Source organism: Eptesicus fuscus, chromosome 15, assembly GCF_027574615.1.
Source record: "Eptesicus fuscus isolate TK198812 chromosome 15, DD_ASM_mEF_20220401, whole genome shotgun sequence".
Taxonomy (NCBI): Eukaryota; Metazoa; Chordata; class Mammalia; order Chiroptera; family Vespertilionidae; genus Eptesicus; species Eptesicus fuscus.
In genome coordinates, this window is record NC_072487.1 from 64,680,382 (window position 1) to 64,702,885 (window position 22,504).

Here is a 22,504-nt window from a genome sequence, read left to right on the forward strand (position 1 = left end):
ATGGATAATATTACTGTATTCTTTTTAAAAAAAATATTTTATTGACTTTTTTTTACAGAGAGGAAGGCAAGAGGGAGAGGGATAGAGAGTTAGAAACATCGATGAGACAGAAACATCAATTCAGCTGCCTCCTGCACACTCCCTACCGGGGATGTGCCCGCAACTAAGGTACATGCCCTTGACCAGAACTGAACCCAGGACCCTTCAGTCCGCAGGCTGACACTCTATCCACTGAGCCAAACCGGTTAGGGCATATTACTGTATTCTTATGAGGACAAAGTTGTTTCTGGATAATTGTTAACCTGAGGTCCAGAAGAAGAATCAGGATAAGGAAATAGACTTATTCTGGTGGCATAGATATCTACCATTTTAGATGTATGACATTGTGGTTAGAATATTCAATCAAATTCACAGCCTATTTTAATGTTTTAAATACATTTTTTCTCTAAAGTTTTAAAAGAAGAGCTTCTCAAACTTATGTTAGACTTAGGCTGAAATAGAAGGATGCTTGTTGCCACAAAGAAGGCTTTGTCTTTTCATCTGTCCCTTGAAAGAAAATTAAATCGGCATGACTTTTTCCATCTCAGATGGTTCTTTTCATAGCAAGAAATGTTTCCTAGAGGGTAGAGAGAGAAATATGGGACTATTCATCTTTTTTCTCCTTGGACTTGATTTCCACTCAAAATATCTAAATTTTTTAATTCCAGAGAGAGATATATTTTGACTTGAAGTTTCTCTGGGTTTCCTATGAAAAAGGTACATAACTGCTTCGGCTATGATTACTTTGGCATTCAAAGTATATAGGACTAGGTTAAAAATTGTTAATTTTATTATTTCGGTTCTTTATGTATTAAGTGAATTCTCTGGTATTATTTATCTCATATGTTTCAATAATTTGGGTTTTCCAAACTTGTGCCTGTATTTATAAATTCAGTAGTTTCCAGGGAATGTTAATAACTACTTACAAAGTCATTTACAATAAACAGTATTCTTTTCTCCTGTACATTTTCTTATTTGGTTCTAAAAACAATCCCAAGAGGTAGATAAGGACGTATTCCATCAAATTAAAGATGAGAAATATTAATTGAAAGGTTCCATAATGAGCCCAAGCTTGGATATCCTATCTAATAAAAGAGTAATATGCAAATTAACCATCACTCTGCTATACCCACAAGCCATGCCCACCAGCCAATCAGGAGTGAGTATGCAAATTAACCCAACCAAGATAGCTGTGACCACAGAGCTAGCAGGAGGCTTGGGTTTCCCTGGCAATGGAGGAAGCCAAGCTTTCTGCACACCCTGGCGGGCCCAGGCCTCCACTCAAGGCTACAAAGTTTGAATTATAGAAGATAAATAAATCCCAACAAAAATGGCAGCAGCCACAGAGCTGGAGAGAGTAGGAGGCTTGGGTTGCCCCAGGCGATGGAGGAAGCCAAGCTCCTGCAGCCCTGGCCTGCCTTGGCCTCCCCTACAAAGTTTCAATTATAGAAGATAAATAAATCCCAACAAAAATGGCTGCAGCCATGGAGCAAGCAGGAGGCTTGGCTCTGCTCAAGGCTACAAAGTTTCAATTATAGAAGATAAATAAATCCCAGATACCAGGGCCTCCGCTTGGGTCACCGGGGGGCGTGGCCAGCCTGCAAACCACCACAGGCCCTTCACCCAGGCCGCCCCATGCCCCAAGGGAACCCCCACCCTGATCCGGGACACCCTTCAGGACAAACCAGCTGGCCCCCACCCCACCCATGCACCAGGCCTCTATCCTATCTAATAAAAGAGTAATATGCAAATTGACCATCACTCCAACACACAAGATGGCTGCCCCCATGTGGACACAAGATGGCCAGCAGGGGAGGGCAGTTGGGAGGGACCAGGCCTGCAAGGGAGGGCAGTTGTGGGTGATCAGGCCAGCAGGGGAGCGCAGTTTGGAGGGACCAGGCCTGCAAGGGAGGGCAGTTGGGGGCAATCAAGCCTGCAGGGGAGAGCAGTTGGGGGGGACCAGGCTGGTAGAGGACGGAAGTTGGGGGCGACCGGGCCTACAGGGAAGGGCAGTTGGGGGAGACCCAGGCCTGCAGGGGAGAGCAGTTGGGGGGACCAGGCCTGAAGGGGAGGGCAGTTAGGGGTGACCAGGCCTGAAGGGGAGGGCAGTTAGGGGTGACCAGGCTGTTAGGGGCAAATAGGCTGGCAGGGGAGCAGTTAGGCATCCATCAGACTTTCAGGGGAGTGGTTAGGGGGTGATCAGGCTGGCAGGCAGAAGCGGTTAGGGGCAATCAGGAAGGCAGGCAGGCGAGCAGTTGGGAGCCAGCCGTCCTGGATTGTGAGAGGGGTCCCAGATTGGAGAGGGTGCAGGCTGGCTGAGGGACACCTCCCACCCCCGTGCACGAATTTCGTACACCAGGCCTCTAGTTAATTAAATATCAGAGTGATAAGAGTCAATTCAAGGTCTTTTGAAACCATATCCCATGTTCTTTCTGTTACATTAAATTCCCATGGTTTTCATTTCTGGGTTAGTATATGCTCCTATGCTCGAGATCAGAAGTTCTTAACCTAAGAGGAGGGAAGCATGTGAAATGTAATGGTGAATATGTACATATTTCTGTGGAGGCGGTCTGTAACATATAATAACTTTCAATAGATTCTCATAGAGATCTGAGATCCCATCAAGTTTAAGAAGTTTTATTTTTAAATATTTAAGTTTTGTCCTATGTATTTTGTTTATAACTCCATAGTATGAACTCAGTAAATGTTAATATTGCCTTCTGACCATTCCACCACTTAAGGGTTCAGAACTCAAAGGCATAGGACTTGGGTTTAAAGGACTTGGTCCTCAGCACTATCAGTATACTAGTAAACATTTTGTTTTTGTTTGCTCTTCTGGAAACTAAGCCACCGCTTTTGCTGTCGTTTCTGTGAAAAAATGAGTTCTAAATTCTAGGCACTATGATTTAATTTTTGTGACATAGCATGTATACAAATCAAGTATTAATAATCACCGAAACTTTTGTAATGGTTACAAAAGAATAAAAATGTTAACATATTTGAGAAGCATCTTCTTTTCAAGAAGATTATACTGGACTTCATGCTTTTTCTCTTTTCTAAATGAACTTTTGAAATGCAGAAATTTTGATCAAATAATGGAGTAATCGTGTAGGTTTGAGAATTCTTATGGCTGTATTTCTTCCATAAAAAAAGAAAAAACACGGAAGTAAGACATAACTTTCCTAGTTACATTAACTTAATCTTCCCAAGTTGTGGTTTGGGAAATATGACACTTTTTATTTTTCTTTGCCATTAAGTTTTACTTCTGACTTTTTAAGTAAACGTTTAAGTTTGATTTTGGTAAGATCAGCTATCAAAAAATATTTTTGTACTTAGGTAATATCCTTTTTGAGAATTGAGACTTTCTGTCTGAATATGGATTTCCTCTAAACATATTTTAGACTATTTACTTTAAAAAATATAAGGAATGTTTAGCATAATGGCCCAATGTTTTCAACTAATAAAGCTATCATTTTTTCCCCCTCCAGAAAAGGAGCTTTGCTCATTGCATAATGGTCTTTTCCATGATTGTAGATAGAAGAACACTAAGTGCAGATAGTCTTTTGCCAAAATGTTTAATTATTGAGTTTATTTCATAACAAAAGAGGAAAAATTGTTTCTTTCATTACCTTTATAATATGACACAGACATGAAATTAAGAATTTATTTTCCTATGTAAAAGCTTCTTCCAGTTAGAAAAATGTTTTCTAGCTGTCTTTTTTTTTTTTTAATTATTGATTTAAGAGAGAGAGGAAAAGGAAAGAGATAGAGAAACATGGATGCGAGAGTGAAACATCGATCGGTTGCCTCTCATTTGTGCCCATACTGGGGATTGAACCTGCAACCTAGGTAGGTGCCCTGATGGGGAATCGAACCTACCACTTATTGGTGTACAGGACTATGCTCCAACCAACTGAGCCACCCAGCCAGAGTTAGCTCTCTGTTAATATTATTTTTAAATTATTGAGAGCACTTGTAATCCACAATTTACTGACAATTTCAGTACTTTCAGTCTCTCCCTAAACTAAATTTACTTATTTATTAAAAAAGAGGAAGAAAATAATAGATGCATTTGTTTATCTATTTTTTCTATTTCTCGTTCTTTCCATGATAGACTGCCAATATGTAAACTGTCTGAGGAAGGAGGAAAGAGGAAAAAATAAAGCTTCTTAATAAATTAATTTCCCCTAACTAGAACTGTATCTTTGGTTATTTTGTGACTGCTTGAGTTAAAATTAATAACATGATAGCTAAAGGTATGCCATACATACAATTTGTAGCTTGTAAATATTAGGAAGAAAATAGACAATGTTTTTTATAACAAAACATGCCAAGACATATGACAATTAAAAAAAAGGTTAAATCATTTAGCTAGTTGGTACAAAAGCACATCAGGTCTCCCTGGCTTTGGTCCCGCCTAATGTAGGAGTTGCTGATCCTTTCCCTTCTCAATTTTTAATTCTCTTTCCAAAAACCTTTTCTACCATGTGTTCAATAATATGCTTTCTTTTCCTAGCCACATTTGCTTCAATCTAGTAATTACCCTATAAATTCTTTCAATTTTTCCAAGTTTGTTAACAGAATTTGAAAAGTAAATAACTTAGTCTGTCTATCTTTGCCTACTAGAGATCCTAACCCATTCTCCTTACAATTCTCAGGGAAAAATTCAAGTTCTAGGACATTGTTATTATCCTCATATTTCTTTCATTTTTGAGTACTGATTATGTGCCAGACATATGCAATATGCAATCTTTAATTTTCACAGTAACCATTCAGAGTTTGGTATAATTGCCTTCATTTTACAAATGAGAATACTGAGTCCAAGATGGAATAAGTACTTGGTCCCAGCTAGTTACCAGCAGAACTGGAATTTGCTCTCCCTATCTCCTCAGGCTATGAAATTTCCATAGACCCTGATACCTCCCTTCCTGTGTTCCACCCTTCCCACCCTAGCCAGTGTGATGATAAAATAATGGAAATTCTGAAGATTCTCCACCCATTCATCTTAAACAAAACAAAACCTTTAAAAGGACATTTTGGTTAATGCTTGTATGACATAAATATTTACCCTATCTTGAGATAAAACACCGTTGAATTTCCTTTTGAAATATTAATAGCTTCATTTCAGAAAACATACTACTTGTTTACATTTTAAGAAATAATTTTAAGTGTTCAAAATTTGTAATAGTTGTTCACACCTATGAGTGTGATAAAGTCTCTAAGCACTTACAACCATAAGAAAATCTGACAATTCCATTTGGGATAGTGTAAGATATGTGTAGTATATTTGTAGTTATACTTAGTGTAGCTTAGTTCTACAATGCTTGTGCTTACTTTATAATTAATTATATATTCTTTTTTTCTGAGATAATTCTCTATACCATGTTATACTTTACTAGCAGCTAACTCATCTATAAAGAGTGACATCAGATGAGCAGTTCTATCTTAAATTCTTTGTTAGTTTATCTCAGTAGTATAGATTTCTGACTTCTATTCAAACTCCAGTTCTTTGCTCTTATTCTCTAGGTATGAATATGTGAGTCTTTGGTTCTTTCATTTCAAACCTATGGATAAGCATAAGTGGTTTGTTAACAGACCCACTTTTTTTTTTTCTTCCTTGCATTTATATCATTGACCTTTGCTTCAAAAAGCATTCAGCAGTTTTTAACAGAGGGATACCATGAAAGGGGGCGTTGTAAAGGCTTTATTCTATAAAAGAAGTCACACAGGGGAAGCTTTATATTTGCTGAGTGATTTAATTCTTATACATGCAGAGCTTGGCCATGGGCCATGAGTAGCATGGTAGAAAAGCCTACTAGAGCAGCCTCACAATTAAACTTCCCCACTCCATTCTGTATATTTTTTAAAAAGAGAGAAAAAAGCATCTTCTTTCCTATTGTTTTGAAATCTGCCCAAGAAAAGTGAAGCATGGTGTCTAGACTAGTTAACTGCTTATCAAGATTCTTAAAGCCATTCATGGATTTTTAAAAAAAATCATCAGCTAATGATCATATACTCCAGGGAGAAAGATGCCTGCTTAAATTAGTCTTCCGAATGCCCAGAGCAGAATTACAAAAGGAAAGTCCACTTAAAAGAATAGCATCTACTTTGAGAACACTGGCTGTACCTTATAATAGTAATATATTATTAATTAACAATAATATTAATTAATTATTAATATTATATTATTAGGTATTCTAAGATTATACCTTTTTTCTTATAGGTGGTGAATTGGGCAAACACTGTCATTAAAAATAACTATTTATTCTTCTATATACTGAATAATCTAATGTCTGTAGAGAAATTAGAAGCAAGCCTATTTTGGTTAATGTTTTAAAAGCTTTGGAATTTGGCTAGTGAACTAGTGAACTGTTGTTAGCCATTCTCTGAAAGGTATGTTATATACTTTATAATTTTCAATATAGCAAGACTTAAATTGACTGGTTACTTCTTGTTGAGTCATAAGGTATTCCTGAAGTTCATTTTGATGAACACACATTTTCAATACTAGATCTTTAAGTAACTTGGGATAGTTCTGTGTGAGACTGTATATATATCACAGACTGTATATATATAAATTTTCTCTTTAAATTTTTTTTGCAAAGTTACTTAAGAGACATGGTTGTTAGTAATCAATTTCTGTAGCATTTTGAAAACAATGCTCATCGTCTATACTATGATCAGTACAAATTTTAATTGATTTTAATTAAGCTTTAACTAAGCATCACAATTTTTGGGATTTGTCTTCTGAGAACCTTGGACTTTGCTAGTCAGTTTCTCTTCAAGCACTAATACCTCTTAGCTTTTGTTTAGGAAGTCCTAAAATTTTCTGGCAGTGAGAAAAGAGATGAGAGTTTATTCTGGGTAAGGCAGAAACAGCTCACTGGGATTAGAACTTAAATAAATGGTGAATTGTGGTGCTTGGAAGCTACATAATGAAGCTTGATACTCAAGGGGTGTCAAGTTGTTTGGCAGGCAAATTTCTTGTAGAAATTTAGAGTCAAACTTAGGGAAGGATAAGTAGCATGGTATAGGGGGAAAGTCTATCTTTGTATAAATAATTGCTAGGTGTGGACAATAATTTTAAATTTTTTGCATTTCCTCAATAGTAAGATGAGGATTATGACCTTTACCTAGTAGAGTTATTTTGAGGATTAGAGAGAATATATAATTGACAGTCCCTTAATGAACAATGGCTCATTGTTTTTATCATCATCACGCCTGCTTTTAGATGCTTTTATTTTACATTTTCTGTAAATTTATTTGTTAGTCAAGAAATTGAATAACCAACCCAATATACTGGGCAGCTTTAAGATAGAAAGATGTTGATAGGTTACTTCTCTGGATACAAGACTTTTAAGATATGTTACAAATAGAAGCCTGGCTTTCTTTCCTTTCTGGACTGGTTTTGTTTGAGGAAAACCCTAAAAAACATTCCATGTTGAACTGTTTTTCTACTCCTTTTTGGAAGCCAGGCTTCTATTTATTTATATATTATCTCACATAAAACAATATTTCTTAGGTTTGTATGCTACAAGTAGAATACACAGAGTTGAAAGTTGCTTTACTTCCATTCTGCAAAGTTTAACCCAAAGTTCCAATAACTCTCAAATTTAGAACTTCCATTTTTACTACAGAAATAGGAATATGGGAAATAGTAGGGGATTACTTTAACTGATGATATGTGTAAGTATTAACAATCTGAGGTTGGGCTCCTGAGCTAAAACTAATAACACCATGGGGACTCATTATTAGGAGCTGAATTTCTTTTAAAAAATTATATTGAGAAGAAGTTCTACCTTGGATTGTCTCCCATTCAATATCACTGGTGCCAAAATCTACTCAGATGCAGTGTAAAAATTTGAGATACAGAATGAGCATATAAAGAAGGGTTATACTGTTGGAAAAAAAGGAAGAATCTTAGCTGTTCTGAAGGGTAACTAGTATAGCCCTTCACTTTTTTCCCTTCCAGTACTTAGCTCTAACATTCAGTTTGTGTATTTATTGTCCATTTATTTGTCAAGTATATTTTAGGTTCCTACAACAAACCAGGTACTGTACTAGACTCTGAGGATATTAAGATGGCAAAGTACAGTCCCTAGACTCAGAAAACTTACCAAGTAAGATGTATGAAGTGAAAATAGTTATAGTACACTATCTGTAGGCTTGTGCTATGTCTTGAGGATAATAAAAAAACCCTGCATGATACAGTCATTGCCTCAGGTCTTTAACAATGTAATTAGAGAAGCAAGAGTTTTATATATATACTAGGAGCCCAGCACGCGATTTGAAATCACGCGGTGCCGCCCACCCTCGAGTCGCTGGTCCAGCCCTGCCTCCCTCTTCGGTCCTTGAAGCAGCCTCGGACACTGCTGATCAGGCCCGCCCCCAGGGCAGGCGCATGGAGGCCCCTGCCACCCCGCCCCCGATGCTGTGCGTGCAACCTCCTCCCGTCGGGTCGACCCGTTACAGCGTCCCGGTTAATTAGCATCTTTATTTTAGATAGATAGATAGATAGATAGATAGATAGATAGATGATAGATAGATAGATAAATGAATATAGAACAGACCATAGTTAAGGTTAAAATTTATGGTGCAGAGAATGTGAAGTCAGGAAGCCAAAAGATCTCTTTAGAGAAAAGTTTCATAGAAAAAGATGAGTGTGATAGCAGGAAATTTTTGAGAGGTGGAGAAGGAAAGACATTCTAAGATAAATATTTGTAGAGGAAATAACAATACCAAGAGATATTTTGAAAGAAAATTTGATATAAATTAGTGAAATATTGGATTTGAGTGAGTGATTGTAAGAACATGGGGTAGAGAGGACTTGAAAATGACAACAGAGATTTAAGTTTCACTGTTTGGAAAGAGGTGATATTAATGTAATGGTCATCTAAGAAAAAGTAAATCATACCTAATAAAATGGTAATATACTAATTACCATCACTCCGCTACTCCCACGATTGGGCCGGCTGGAGGCGCGGGGGCGGGACTCAGGGTGGCCGATTGGCTGGCGGTAGGAGCGGGGTGGGGGTGGGGGGACGGGGACTCGCGCGTCCCCAACCCCCACTCCTCCCCACGGCTTAAACGGCTGGCGCTGCAGAAGACGCTGGTGGTGGAACTCGGGGTGGCCAATTGCGTGGCTGCTGGCACCAGTTTTCCGCCAGCAGCAGTTTTCCTCTGGCCACCCGCCCGATAGGAGCGCCTCTGGGGTGGCCGATCGTGCTGGCCGGAGGCACTCTGATCGGCGGGTGGCCAGAGGAAAACTGCTGCTGGCGGATAACTGGTGCCGGCAGCCAGGTGAAGGAAAAGTCTATTGCATGAAACTTCATGCAACGGGCTCCTAGTAGATTAATAAGAAGAGATGGGATACTAAATAAACTATTTTTCTTTAGATTTTTAGATCTTTGGGTTTGAAAATCTATAATTTTTATATGGATTTAATCTAGAAAGTGATAGATATCACCATACAGTCATTTTACATAACTGTGAATTCCAGTTAAATTACCAGATATATTTTAATATAGCCTGTACCTAAAATAGAAAATTATATCAAGTTTCCAGCATCTAAATGTTAGTTGACACTTTCATTAAGATACTGGTCTTCATATTCTTCACCCAGAAGCTAGGGTTGGGTGAAGGCTAGGTGGTTTTTCTTTTCATCTCCAGATTGGGCAGTGTGGATGCTGGTGGAACTGTGGAATGATTCAGGAATGAGATGTAGCAGTAGTATCAGTTCTATGCCCCAGTACTTAATGAACAATGATTTCTAAGCTCTGGGACTTATATTCTCCATGGCTCCTTTATCATTCATTTTAAACTACCTAGTAGAGGATTAAGTTGTCACAAATTATTAGTATTAGTACTATGTTAATTGAATATTTATGGAAAAACATGTGGGGTACAGCCAAAAAGTCATACTATTTAGAGGAGCCCTAAACACAAGGCCAATACTTCTAGTTGAAATAATTTCTACATTAAGATCCTCGAATGATGGGATGTTAGCAACACAATTTTAAACTGATTTACTTTGCTTATTGTCTTTGCTTTTATTTGCAGTTCTGGGAAATGCCAGTGTAAAGTGGGTGTCACCGGCTCTGCATGTGATCGATGCCAAGATGGATATTATGGCTTTAGTAGGAGTGGCTGCTTGCCCTGCCAATGCAATAATCGATCTGCCAGTTGTGATGCCCTCACAGGTACACACTTTCCTTATCTTTTTAAATATCAGTCCATTGTTCTTTTTATTTTGAGGTCCTTCATCTGTAGGTTGATTCTTTCTAAATAGTTTGTAAGGGTCTTTCTCCTTTAAGTGGGATGTAATAGCTTTAGCAAGCCAAACTCCTGCAACAAAAACTTGAAAAAAACATACAAATAAATTTTAAAAATCTTATTGATCGTAGAGCTGTGGAAACAAGGAGGATGATATGAACTAAAATTCCAAAAAGTGTAGAACTCCTACGTAAGCTGATGATCCTAGTTATCTCCTTTCCAGGGGACATTTGCTGAATCTGGGCATAGGCTAAGGAACAGAGGTTAGCCCAAGCAAAGGAATGATTTTTGAGGAAAGAGATACAAGAAGAGCTTTTGGCAGTATTTTGGGGCTTGTGTGATGGATTGGAAACTAGAGGCGCTCTAAACACAAGGCCATTTTTCTCTTAGGACCTTAGCTGACTGTGTAGGAGATAGAAGGCTAGCCCAAAAGGTAGAAAGAAATTTCTCAGTCTTGTAGTGCTTAGGAGACAAAAATCTCTTTAAAGAGGACCTGCTACAACATACAGCCATCTCTCTCTCAAGACATTGCCAGATTTAGAAGGTGCGAGTAGGACCTGAAGGGAAGTGCTGAATCTGTTGCAGTCTTTCAGGGCTGAGGAGACTCAGGCCTGTTAGGTTCTCAATTAGAAGTCTTAGAGGGCCACGACCAAGAATTGTGATGAACCGTTGGTGAACTGACTCATACTGAGATTGTGATCATCCTCAACCCCTCTCAATTTCTGATTGGATTGGGAATCTAACTATGACATAGTTCTTAGGTCGACGCTCAACCACTGAGCCACGCTGGCCGGGCTCCTAGGCAGTATAAGAACAAGAAATCCACATTTAGGCAAACTTAAAGTATTAAAAAACTAAAGACAATTAACATTTCTGGTCTTTAATTTTGAAATATTTTTTCCCCCAATAAAAATTCAGGTTGCTTAGAACGGCCTTTCTAATACACTTCTATCCCCAACCCTGGACCCTTTACCTTAATAAATCATATCCTGCCTTCAGGCCTTTAGTTAAAAGTTACTGCATTAGAAAGCAGTTCCTGATGCTCCAGGATAAATGATAATTCCCATTTATACACATTGTATTTTTTTATAGCCCTTATCACAGTTCGTAATTGCATATTTATTTGTGATTATGAGTCACATATGGCTTAGTCACTACATTGTAAGTTCCACATCAGTTTTGTTCACCATTGTACACTATCTTTAGCATGTAACTTGGCACATAGTAAGTACTAACTAACATTTTAAAAAAATAAATGAACAAGTAAATGGAAATACAATACATGAGTTCCAATCCTAGATAATAGCAGAAATGCTTCATCATATTGAGTTAATTTAAATTGCTCCCTAGATCTTTTGCGGGACCAGGAAACAGTCCACATTGCTGGTTGTAACTTCTTATTTTCCTTGCAGCATTAAGCTAGCTATCTTTAATGTTAAGTAAATTCCAACCTGTCCTTGCTCTGGAGATAATTTTAAGGCAAAAGAAATCCTTTTCATGGTTATGCTTTCTAAAAGCAGTTAGTAATAAGAGAAATAAATGATTTATCTGTTTTGAAATATAATAAAAATGGAATCCAATGTGAAGGATCGCCAATACTTGATTTAAAACTGTATGCTTAATATAAAATTAGTCTTTCGTCTAAAATGAGATTTTTTTTCCAAGAGTGCTGTGTTACGGTTGCCCTCTGGTGGTCACTTACTATGTTTTCATAGTCTTTATTTTTCCTCACTCTAGTCTTTTTCTATACCTTGTATTTTATATTGAAGTAGACTTTAACCTTTTCGTGATAAGATATATTGGGGGGAAATTTGGAAAGCAGTTTGACAATGTGTATCAGAAGTCTTAAAAATACTTCCTTGATTCAGTAATTCTGTTTCTAGGAATCTAGTCTAAGAAAATAATTCTAAATTCATAAAAAGCTTTATGTTCAAAGATGTTCATCAAAGTGGTACTTATAATTCTAAAAAATTAGACCATCCTATTTCTAGCAGGGAATGAAGCAAATTATGTTATCTAGGCAATACATGGTTAAGAGCACATAAAGTGAAATCTTTACCTGTGCAAGTTTCTTAGCCTGTTTTTTTTTTTTTAATCTAGAAATTTGGGATAATGACAGTAACTGCTTCATGGGTTGTAAAGATTCAATGCAATCCTATATAATAAAGAGCTAATATGCTAATTAGACCGAACAGCAGAACAACTGTCCAGACGACCTTCTGGGTGAAGCCGGGGCTGTGAGGGCCAAGCCCCTTGCACGAATTTTGTGCATCAGGCCTCTAGTATACTTATAAAACTCTTAATACAGTGCCTGGCTCATTATAAACAATCAATAAATGGAAACTGCTATTATGTTGTCATTAAAATGTTTTAAAGAATGATATATAACAATATGAGAGGGAAAGAAGCAGGGTATAAAAATGACATGTGGGGTACGTTTAGATTATTTAAAAACCAAAATCCAAACCTCTCTATGTGGAGATTTCAAGTAACCTTTCAAAATCTTACACAGTTCTTTAGGTAATTATTTTGTCTTTCTACTCTATTGTATTTTTCTAGATTTTCTTTATAGAGCACATATTTTCCTTAAAGTGGAGGTGGGAGGACTATTATTTTTTAAACTAGAACTTTCTGTTCATATTGTGTACTTCTTTTTAAGAATTAAGCTCCTTCATGTATTCATAGTGTTCCATGGCAGCTTGACTGAGTTGAATACTCCTTCACTCCTCAATGACTTTCTTCACTTTAGGATATCACACTTTTCTGGCTCTTTTTCCCCATCCGAAGTTGGCTCAGCCCTTGGCATTCTTATCTTTTCCATTTATACACTCTCTAAATGATCTCATTCAGTCCCCTGGATTTAATTTTTTAAAAAAATATATTTTATTGATTTTTTTTACAGAGAGGAAGGGAGAGGGATAGAGAGTTAGAAACATCGATCAGCTGCCTCCTGCACACCCCCTACTGGGGATGTGCCCACAACCAAGGTACATGCCCTTGACCGGAATCGAACCTGGGACCTTTCAGTCTGAAGGCCGACGCTCTATCAACTGAGCCAAACCGTTTTGGCCCCCTGGATTTAATTAAATGTCATCTACACATGTGCTGATTACCAGATTTACATTTCTTCCTTGATCTTCACACTCAAAGATATAACAATGCTTTCGACATTTTTACTTGAAGGCTTTAATTGGCACCATAATCCTAACACATCCCCAAAACATCTCTATTTTACCCTATAAGTCAATCTGCTTTACTCTTATGTTCTTCATTTTGGTGACTGGCAACCATTCACCCAGTTGCTGAGTCCAAAAGCCTGGGAGTTATATTTTATTCCTTTTTTTTCCTACTGCAAATATCCAATCCATCAGCAAGTTCTCTTAGCTTGACATTCAGCATAACACCCAGAGTCTGACCACTGTTCATGATCATTGCTGTCATCCTTGTCTAAGCCACTGTCCTCTTTCTGAACTACTTTGACACTCATCTGATCTCTGCCTCCTCTTTTGCTCTCTCATCCTCTAACCCCCACCCTACCATAGTCCAGTCTCCATGTAACAATCAGAGTGATCTTTTAAAAATGTAGAACCAGATAATGTCATTCCCATGCTTAAGGCCTCTTGGAATAAAATTCAAACATGTAACTGACACACCCCTCCAATCCAGGGGTGCTGTCTGTAAGACGGGAGACACAATTTCCTGATTTGGGGTCTGTTCCCAGAGTAGCCCCTGGGAGGGGTTCCCCCCCCACACCGCCAAAGGGAAGATGGGGGCGCCCCCCAAAAAAAAGAAAAAGAAGAAGCATACAGCACCCTGTATTCCCAGGCGGTCTCCCATCCAAGTCCAGGCCCGACCCTGCTTAGCTTGCGAGATCAGACGAGATGGGGCGTGTTCAGGGTGGTATGGACGTAGATGGTGGAGGAAGCCTCCGGGAGCCCCAAGAGCCCGAGCACCCAGCCTCCAGGCCCGCTCAGCCCTTGGCCCCCTCGCTGACCTGGTGCTCAGCCTCCCTCCCCACCCCGCCTTTCTCTTTGACCTTATCTCTTGGTACTCTCTTCCTTGTTCATATAAGCTTAGCCTTCTTTCTGTTTGACAGGTTAAAGTTTGCCTTCTGCCCTGTAGACATGATCAGTACTTGCTATATTTTTGACAAGTTTATATATAAACTATGAAATGGTGAAATAAATGAGGAAAAGTCTTTTTACATGTGGCAATTTATGTTTTCAACATTTTGTCACTGAGTTTAGTGGGAAAGGAACCATCTCTCATAGTGACAATAACAATAAAAATAATCAAAGTTGAAGAAGTTCAGCCTGGCTGGCATGGCTCAGTCAGTGTTTGAGCATCGACCCATGAACCAGGAGGTCATGGTTCAATTCCTGGTCAGGGCACATGCCCTGGTTTTGGGCTCCATCCCGGTGGGGGGCATGCAGGAGGCAGCTGATCAGTGATTCTTATCATTGATGTTTCTGTCTCTCTTTCCCTCTCCCTTCCTCTCTCTGAAAGCAATAAAAACACTTAAACAAAAAAAGTAAATACTCTCCTTCCATATATATCATCCTGCAATTTGCTTTTTCAACCGACATTATTTTTAAGATTTATGCATGTTCGTAACATATAGGTTTAGTTCACTTATTTAGTTCAGTATCCCAGTGATTCAAATCGTATAGTTTTACCTATTTTCTTTCAATGATTTTTAGATTGTTTTTGTTTTTTCTTTATAAATAGCTGGCCTACTTTCAGTATGTAGTCAATCAATCAACAAGGGCTTACTGCAGCTCTTGTCACCTTCCCCTAAAGAGTTTACAATCTGCTAGGGGGCACCAAACTTGCAGACCTGGCCAATGTAAGAAGTAAGATGGGGCAGAAACTGAACTCTGTCCAATCTCTATTGGACCACTTTTTCTTGATATCTCTTAAGGTCTTTTTGTTGCAGGTATGATTTATATAAAGTTACTGTGCTATCAGAGTAAATCTTTAACTTCTTAAAATAATTTACTTCTTTTAGGTGCTTGTTTAAACTGTCTGGGAAATAGCAAAGGGGACCACTGTGAAGAATGCAAAGAAGGATTTTATCAGAGTCCCGATGCCACTAAAGAATGTTTTCGCTGCCCTTGTTCAGCAGTGACATCTACAGGCAGTTGTATCATAAGTAAGGCCTTTCTCTAAATCTTTATTTTTTAGAAGCAAAAAGAGTGAATCAGTTATCAATAGGTATAAAATGTGTTCATAAAGTCTGGGTGCTGCAGGTGAAAGGGAGTTATAATAACAGCAAAAATTTCCTTTCAAGGCATTTGCAGTCAAATCCAAATACATATGTGAAATGAGACTTGAGAGAGGGATGAGGAAGTTTTTGTTAAAAGCATATTCTGTTTAATCTGTCATGACTAAAGAGGAAGGGATAAAAAATTGAGTGCCTATTCATTGTAATTATTTAGATTTCTTATGTAAGCATATTTCTTTTGTTCTCTACTGAATAGGTTCTCTGTGGCCCCATCATTCTCACAGTAAATTGGACAATTAATAAATAAGGTGTAGATTTTTAGTTTGATTCCATGTGTCTCTTAAATTTGAGAGGAGGTAGTAGGGAAAGCTTATAATCTGTTTTGAGAACTAGTAATTGTTTTGCATTTTCAATTGTAGCTTGAGACTGGACTAAATTATTTTGATGTTCTTTCTGTTTTAGAATTGGGTGAATTGGAACCTAAATGTGTCCAGTGTAAAGAGGGTTACACAGGCCAGAACTGCAATAAATGTGAAAATGGCTATTACAATTATGACAGCATCTGTATGAAGTGCCAATGTCATGGCCACGTGGACCCAATTAAAACTCCAAAGATTTGCAAGCCTGAGAGTGGAGAGTGCATCAACTGCCTCCATAACACCACTGGGTTTTGGTGTGAGAACTGCCTAGAAGGTTATGTTCGAGACCTGGAAGAAAATTGCATCAAGAAAGGTAAACTTCACCTAAGGTTGTAAATTTAATATCTAAGCCTAGCATTGAAAATTTCAGGACAGCTACCTTTTGCTTTGTAAAACCTTCTAATTCCACAAGAGGAGTTTTCTGGAAATAGATTTTGATAGATATTTGCCTAAAGAGAATTCCTTCCATTCCTGCTGCTCTCCTGATACTCCAAAATCAACTCCAGAAATTTGAGGACCAAGACCAAGTCATTGCAGTGTTTTCACATTTTCTATTCATCTACTTTTATTTTTATGTTAATAATTTAAAAGTCCTATCATTTTTTTTTCCTTTGCTTCCTGTATTCTCATCATCTCCAGTGATCAGCAAAGGTCTTTTTAAATAGGGACCTCTAATCTGGTTAGAAGTTCCAGCTGAGAAAAATGAGTTTGTTTTAAGCATCTATCCTAACTTTGGGCCTAAGATTTCCCGTATGTAATGGAGGAAATAGTAATAATATTCCTTTTGATTTTTAAAAGAAAAGGTTACTCAAATGGCAAAATGTTTCTTATAGGGAGGTTCAGGAAGGGTTTAGATACAAATTAATGATTAGAGATACAAGATGAGTTAAGAAAATTTAGGCTTTACTAGGTCACAGAGATTAGACCACGTTCTTTTACAAACTACCCTTTGATCTTCTGACAGATGTTGAATATTGGGCTGATAGATACTTAGCCTGTGGCAAGGGTTGTCCTGCCATTTTCTTGATATCCTTATTCTCTTGTGATCCAGGCTACGAAACTCAGATTGAACCTTAGCACTAGCCTGGAGATCCTGTCACTCATTTCTCTTTCCCACTTGGAGGCATACCTTGTCTACATTTAGGTGTCAGGACTGTGGTGATTATTGGTTATTAAATAATGTAAAACATGCCTCTTTTTAGGATAAATTGATGTGGATGATTGTGGTGATGAATTATAAAGATAGAAGTAATCATTTTGTTGAATGACTACTATGTGCCAAGCACTGTAAACATTGAAAAATAACAATGTTATTTCATTTAATAATGTATTTCATTCAATGTATGTTATCTCATTTAATCTTTCAATAACTTTGCAAAGTAGATACTATTATTCCCATTTATAGATAAGGAACCTCAGTTTTAAAAAGATTAACTGACTTATCTATAACCACACACTTCTACTTAATTCTAGACCTTTGGTATTTCCACTGAGCTATGCTGCCTCAGAAGTACAAAGTGTAGTATGTTAATTATAAAATAGCTAAAATCTACACAAGAAAGAATTACTATACATGAAATTAAAGGAAGTCTCTTTTTTTCTCTTGACTGACATCAACTTTGAACATTTAAATTGTGTAATTCAGAAGTAACTAGAAATACAGTTTTTTTCCCCTATTTTCTTTTTGTCTCCTTTGAAGAGAAGTTTGCCCTTATGAAATGCCATCAGACATGCTGAACTTATTTTAGTTCAAATGATTATCATCTATCCCTGTCACTTTTAACCACGTGATTTAGAACTCGGTAGTGACATATTTACTGTCTTTGCAGGAATTTGTATGAATCTATCCAAGAATAAAGAAGGATGGAAAATTCCAACATTAGAATTTCCCCAAAGATTTTAATATAGATATTATACATTTTAAATAATAGCCATGGATATAATAATCAAGCTTTCTAGATCTTGATTCTTTTCACTATATTTCTCTAAAAGTTATTTTTAACTTGCATGACCTTAAAGAAAACTATCATGTCAACATGCCATATCAACTTCCACTCCCATGTATTTCTTTTATTGTTTCTTAAAACTAGATAATTTTGTCTTTTACATTTCATTCTCTGTTTTTATTTTCAGAAGTTATTGTTCCAACACCTGAAGGTTCTACCATTTTGGTTTCCAATGCCTCTTTGACCACATCAGTGCCCACCCCTGTTATAAATAGTACATTTACCCCCACCACCTTGCAAACTATCTTTTCAGTAAGCTCTGCTGAAAACAGCACATCAGCTTTAGCTGATGTTTCATGGACCCAATTTAACATCATCATTTTGACTGTCATCATCATTGTGGTGGTGCTGCTGATGGGATTTGTGGGGGCTGTATATATGTACCGGGAGTACCAAAACCGGAAACTCAATGCCCCCTTTTGGACCATCGAGCTGAAAGAAGACAATATCAGTTTCAGCAGCTACCATGACAGCATTCCCAATGCAGACGTGTCAGGATTGTTGGAAGATGATGGCAATGAAGTGACTCCCAATGGGCAACTGACTCTGACAACATCCATGCATAATTACAAAGCCTAAGGAGCTAGACATGTTCTCCTGAATTGTTAGACCACAGTGCTCACTAAGACAGCATCAGCCCCTGGGCATGACAGAGCCTGGGTAGAGTTTGCTGAGAAAGCAAAGGCATATAGTGCATCGAAGTCTTCAGGTACAAATTCTTAATGCACTTAGCCTATTACTTTTAGTTTACCATGAAGATTTGAAGCAGTCACTATCAATAAGGACTTGAAGTAAAGTATATTTTTGTACAAACCACATGGGAGTATAGAAAGGCTGAACCCAATAGTGCAGCCCTAATTGCTTTGACCTCCAAATAGACTCTTGGGGAGTGTTCACTCAACCAGCGGAAACAGGATGATGGATGTGGAGTGGGAGAGGACTACTGGAAGACTTCATCTCCATTCCTGAAACACTTTTTTTAAAAGGAGGTTCAGGGACGATATTCATTTACTGTACTAAAAGACATCATTGAGGAAAAGCTAATGTCTGGGCTGTATCACAATAAACAATCTTGATTGTTTCTAAAATAGGAGCAGAAAAGTCCCAACAAGGTCTTTAGAAGGGTTTCATTTTTCCTTTCAGAATTCTTGCTCAATGATAGGATTAAGGCACAAGATAAGCTTCTAATGGTACAGAGAGGAAGGCAATATCTGGGAGCAGGAAGCTGATAGTCCTCCTTAAGGTCTCAGTGTAAATGATGAATTATCTAAAAATAAGGAATATTCCTGCCTCTAGAGAAATAAGGTGTATATATTTGATGTAGCATATCTGGTCAACATTGTATTTGTATCTATTTGTAAAAAAATCATGTCATATTTTATCTAGAATGTATTTGTACAGCAGTTAATGACATTGTAAAAAGAAAATATGGGGATTGGTTAAAATAATGTAAAATAGATGGCAATATTGCTAGAGCTGGGACTCTGGTGAGCATCATTCATTCTTAGTCCCTCTTTGGACATCATTGAAATTTATAAAAGGTTGAATGTTTCTAATCTTTCTTTCCCTTTCTCATTCTAAACATAGAATTATGTGTTCTTTGACTTATAGATTCAAGCAATAGATTTTGAAGTCAGTGATTGTTAAGCTGGAACACAGGCTGTACTCTACAAGCTACTCACCTAATTAGACATTAGCCACTCTCTATATTTTATATAGATTAATGTGGAACATAGCCTCATTAAAATGCTTTTTAATGTAAAAGGTAGTTTTTCAAAGGAATTATAAATATTTTAGTTCCAAAAGAAAAGCTATCATATCACTTGGCATCCCATTTTCATGCCTGTGAAATATTTATATTTCTCCTCCCCACCTCAAAAAAAAGTATCTCCTACATTTGAACATAGCCTGTCACTCATATACCATGAGGAATGTACCATCTCTCTGCAGGGCTACAGTTCTCCTATCTTCTTGTCCAGGTGAGAGTAGCACTGTAGTTGAGTGGATATGGTTAGTCCTTGTTTTTAGGGGCAGTTTTTTCCAGAGGCCATCCACTGTTGCTCTCATCTGTTATGATATAGGCAGATTGTGGATTAAAGTTAGAAAATGCAGACAGAAGATAACTGTAGATATTTATTAAGCAGAACAGAAAACTGTCCAAGTGGTTAAAAAAGAGTAAAGACTGTACAAGGTGCCATCCAGGGCCTATGTCTATGAAGGACTGTATGGAAAGAACACAGGAAGATTACTATCTGAAGACGGTATTGGTGATAAGAAAATAAAAATACCTGTTTGTGCTTCATTAAAGTGAATTCTTCCAAGTGGGGAGAGAAAACCTGCGTTCCTCTGCAGTTGCCACATAATGTGTGTATAGGCTGTGCACTGCACATTGGAAGGAATTGTGCAAAGTGGCATACCTGCTTTCCCCCAGATTACCACCCCCCAAAGCCAGGGATTAATGATGGTGAGAAATGAACATTTGATAAACAGAAGTTAACCCAATAGAGAAAGGAGCCAGACAGTCCAGATTCTGGCCATGTAGAGTTCCTTGAAACAGACCTTAGAAGGTATTGCAAAAATTAATCACAAAGAATGTTTACCTTTAAAACTTAAGAACAGTCCTAGATCATGTTTTTAATTTCTCCCAATGGAATAAAATGAAGGACTTAAAAAATTTTAAGTAATATTTCATGTCCCCTCTTTTTTCTGGTGGAAATAATTTTGCTTTAAAATTTAAGTCAATCATGAAGTGATCTACCACCAAAATCAGACTAGAAAACTAGCATGGAATGCATTACACAATATTCATTTCTCTAAAGGCATGATCCATCCTATGAACTATGGCATTCAGCACGAGGATCCCATCAATCCTTTAGAAAGACTAGTACTGGAAGAATTTTTGTCTAGAAATTAGAAATGTGTTTATTTTCAAATAAGGCTAGTTGAATCTTACTGATAAATAACAGATACTGCTATTGAGTGATACTTTTATCTTCATTAATTCATTTTAACAAGCACTTAAACATTTCAGACAGTTAGATGCTCTAAGTGTTTTTAAGTATGTTTGTCCTCCCTTATTCCCACCCCTCCCCTCTATCCTCTAGCTCCCAGAGGTCTTTTATTAATAATTTCTTCAGTTATAGAGAAAAATGATAATAAAATCTAAAACTCATTTATACTAAGGTCCTGTGGACTTAATGTGTTACTCTTAGGGATACCTGAATTTTAAGAGAGGATCAAAGAGTAGACATGGAATGGGAGGAGATTTGGAGAGAAGAGGATTTGTAGAAGCATCAAATTATATGACTACTTTCTAGCCCAATATTCCCAAGGAAATTGACCATTAAAGCAACACTCACTGACCCCGGTTTAATTTTGGTCAGATGACTTGGTTATTTTGGAGGCAGAAAATTATTTCCTCCTGACAACAGTACTTCCTCCTGACAGCCTCAGTTGGGATTGGGTTATTAGATTATTTACCTTGGTCCTATATTTTTTTGTAGGACACGTGGGGAACATAACACCACTTGTAATGGATATTCCCTGGTTCATACATTTTGAAGTAATATAGATAGGAGTTGAATTGACACATCTCAAGGAAAACTCTCTGACAAAAGTTCAGAGAAGTAAAAAGCACCCAATGTAACCTGTTAGAGTAAGGAAAGCATTTCTGGCCTCATCCATGAAGAAGCTTTGGTCTGTTATGATCTTGATACAGTAGTAAGGAGTTTGGGAGCTAAAATGAGTTTGGTGTGTGCAGGGGAGTAATAATGGAAGATGAATGCAAGTTTTCTCTTTCACCCTGAGCCAGTGACTATGCCAAGGGGAAAAGCAGGAAGAACATGCTGATTCATCTGAAGAAGTCAAATATCAAATGGACTACGGGTTATGGATCATTAAAATGTCAGTGGCTGAATGATGCTTTTTCAAAAGCAGTTGGGAATCTGTCCTACGCGCAGTAACTGCGACAGCAGCCCTGGAATGTGAGCCCAGGGCTCCAGAGTTAAGTTAATGCAAAAACTAAATGCTTTAAAGTTAAATTTTAATGCTAGGCACAAGCACTCTGTAATACATTAAATTTCAGCCCAAGCAATTAGAGAATGTTTCTGAAACATTAAAGTTGTATTTATGTCACTAAAATTCTAACACAAATTTTAAAAATGTGTTCTCATCCATATGTTGTACTAGGCTTCATGATGCATTTCTAAATTTGTGTATGATTTGAATATATAAAAGAATTTATACAAGAGTGTTATTTAAAATTATTAAAAATAAATGTATATAATTTGTACCTATTGTAGATTTGTTGTTTTACTTTTTTATGTGGTAAGAGTGGTTGGAAGTCTTTTGATATATGTCACAGATCATTTATTTTCAAACCATGTCATGAAAATCTTGAACCTTTCACTTGTTAACTATGCTTTTTGTTTTAAGAATTTCTTTTAAAGAATGCTTCCACCTGGCGAGTGTTGCTCAGTGGTTGAGCTTTGACCTATGAACTAGGAGGTCACAGTTCGATACTCGGTCAGGGCACATGCCCGGGT

General features: G+C 37.4%; 1 protein-coding gene across 2 annotated transcripts in view; it reads left to right on the forward strand.

Moving 5' to 3' along the window:
• MEGF9 (multiple EGF like domains 9) overlaps positions 1-22,256 on the forward strand; it is an 84,918-nt gene extending 62,662 nt beyond the window's left edge. Inside the window, exons 3-6 of one of the 2 annotated variants that reach the window (XM_054726928.1) lie at positions 10,099-10,238; positions 15,320-15,463; positions 15,998-16,267; positions 18,088-22,256. In XM_054726928.1, coding sequence (XP_054582903.1) covers positions 10,099-10,238; positions 15,320-15,463; positions 15,998-16,267; positions 18,088-18,539 — 1,006 coding nt within the window. In that variant the 3' untranslated portion in view covers positions 18,540-22,256. The remainder of the gene's footprint in view (positions 1-10,098; positions 10,239-15,319; positions 15,464-15,997; positions 16,268-18,087) is intronic. The other variant, XM_054726929.1, reaches the window with a different exon arrangement.
• Positions 22,257-22,504: the final 248 nt, after the last annotated feature.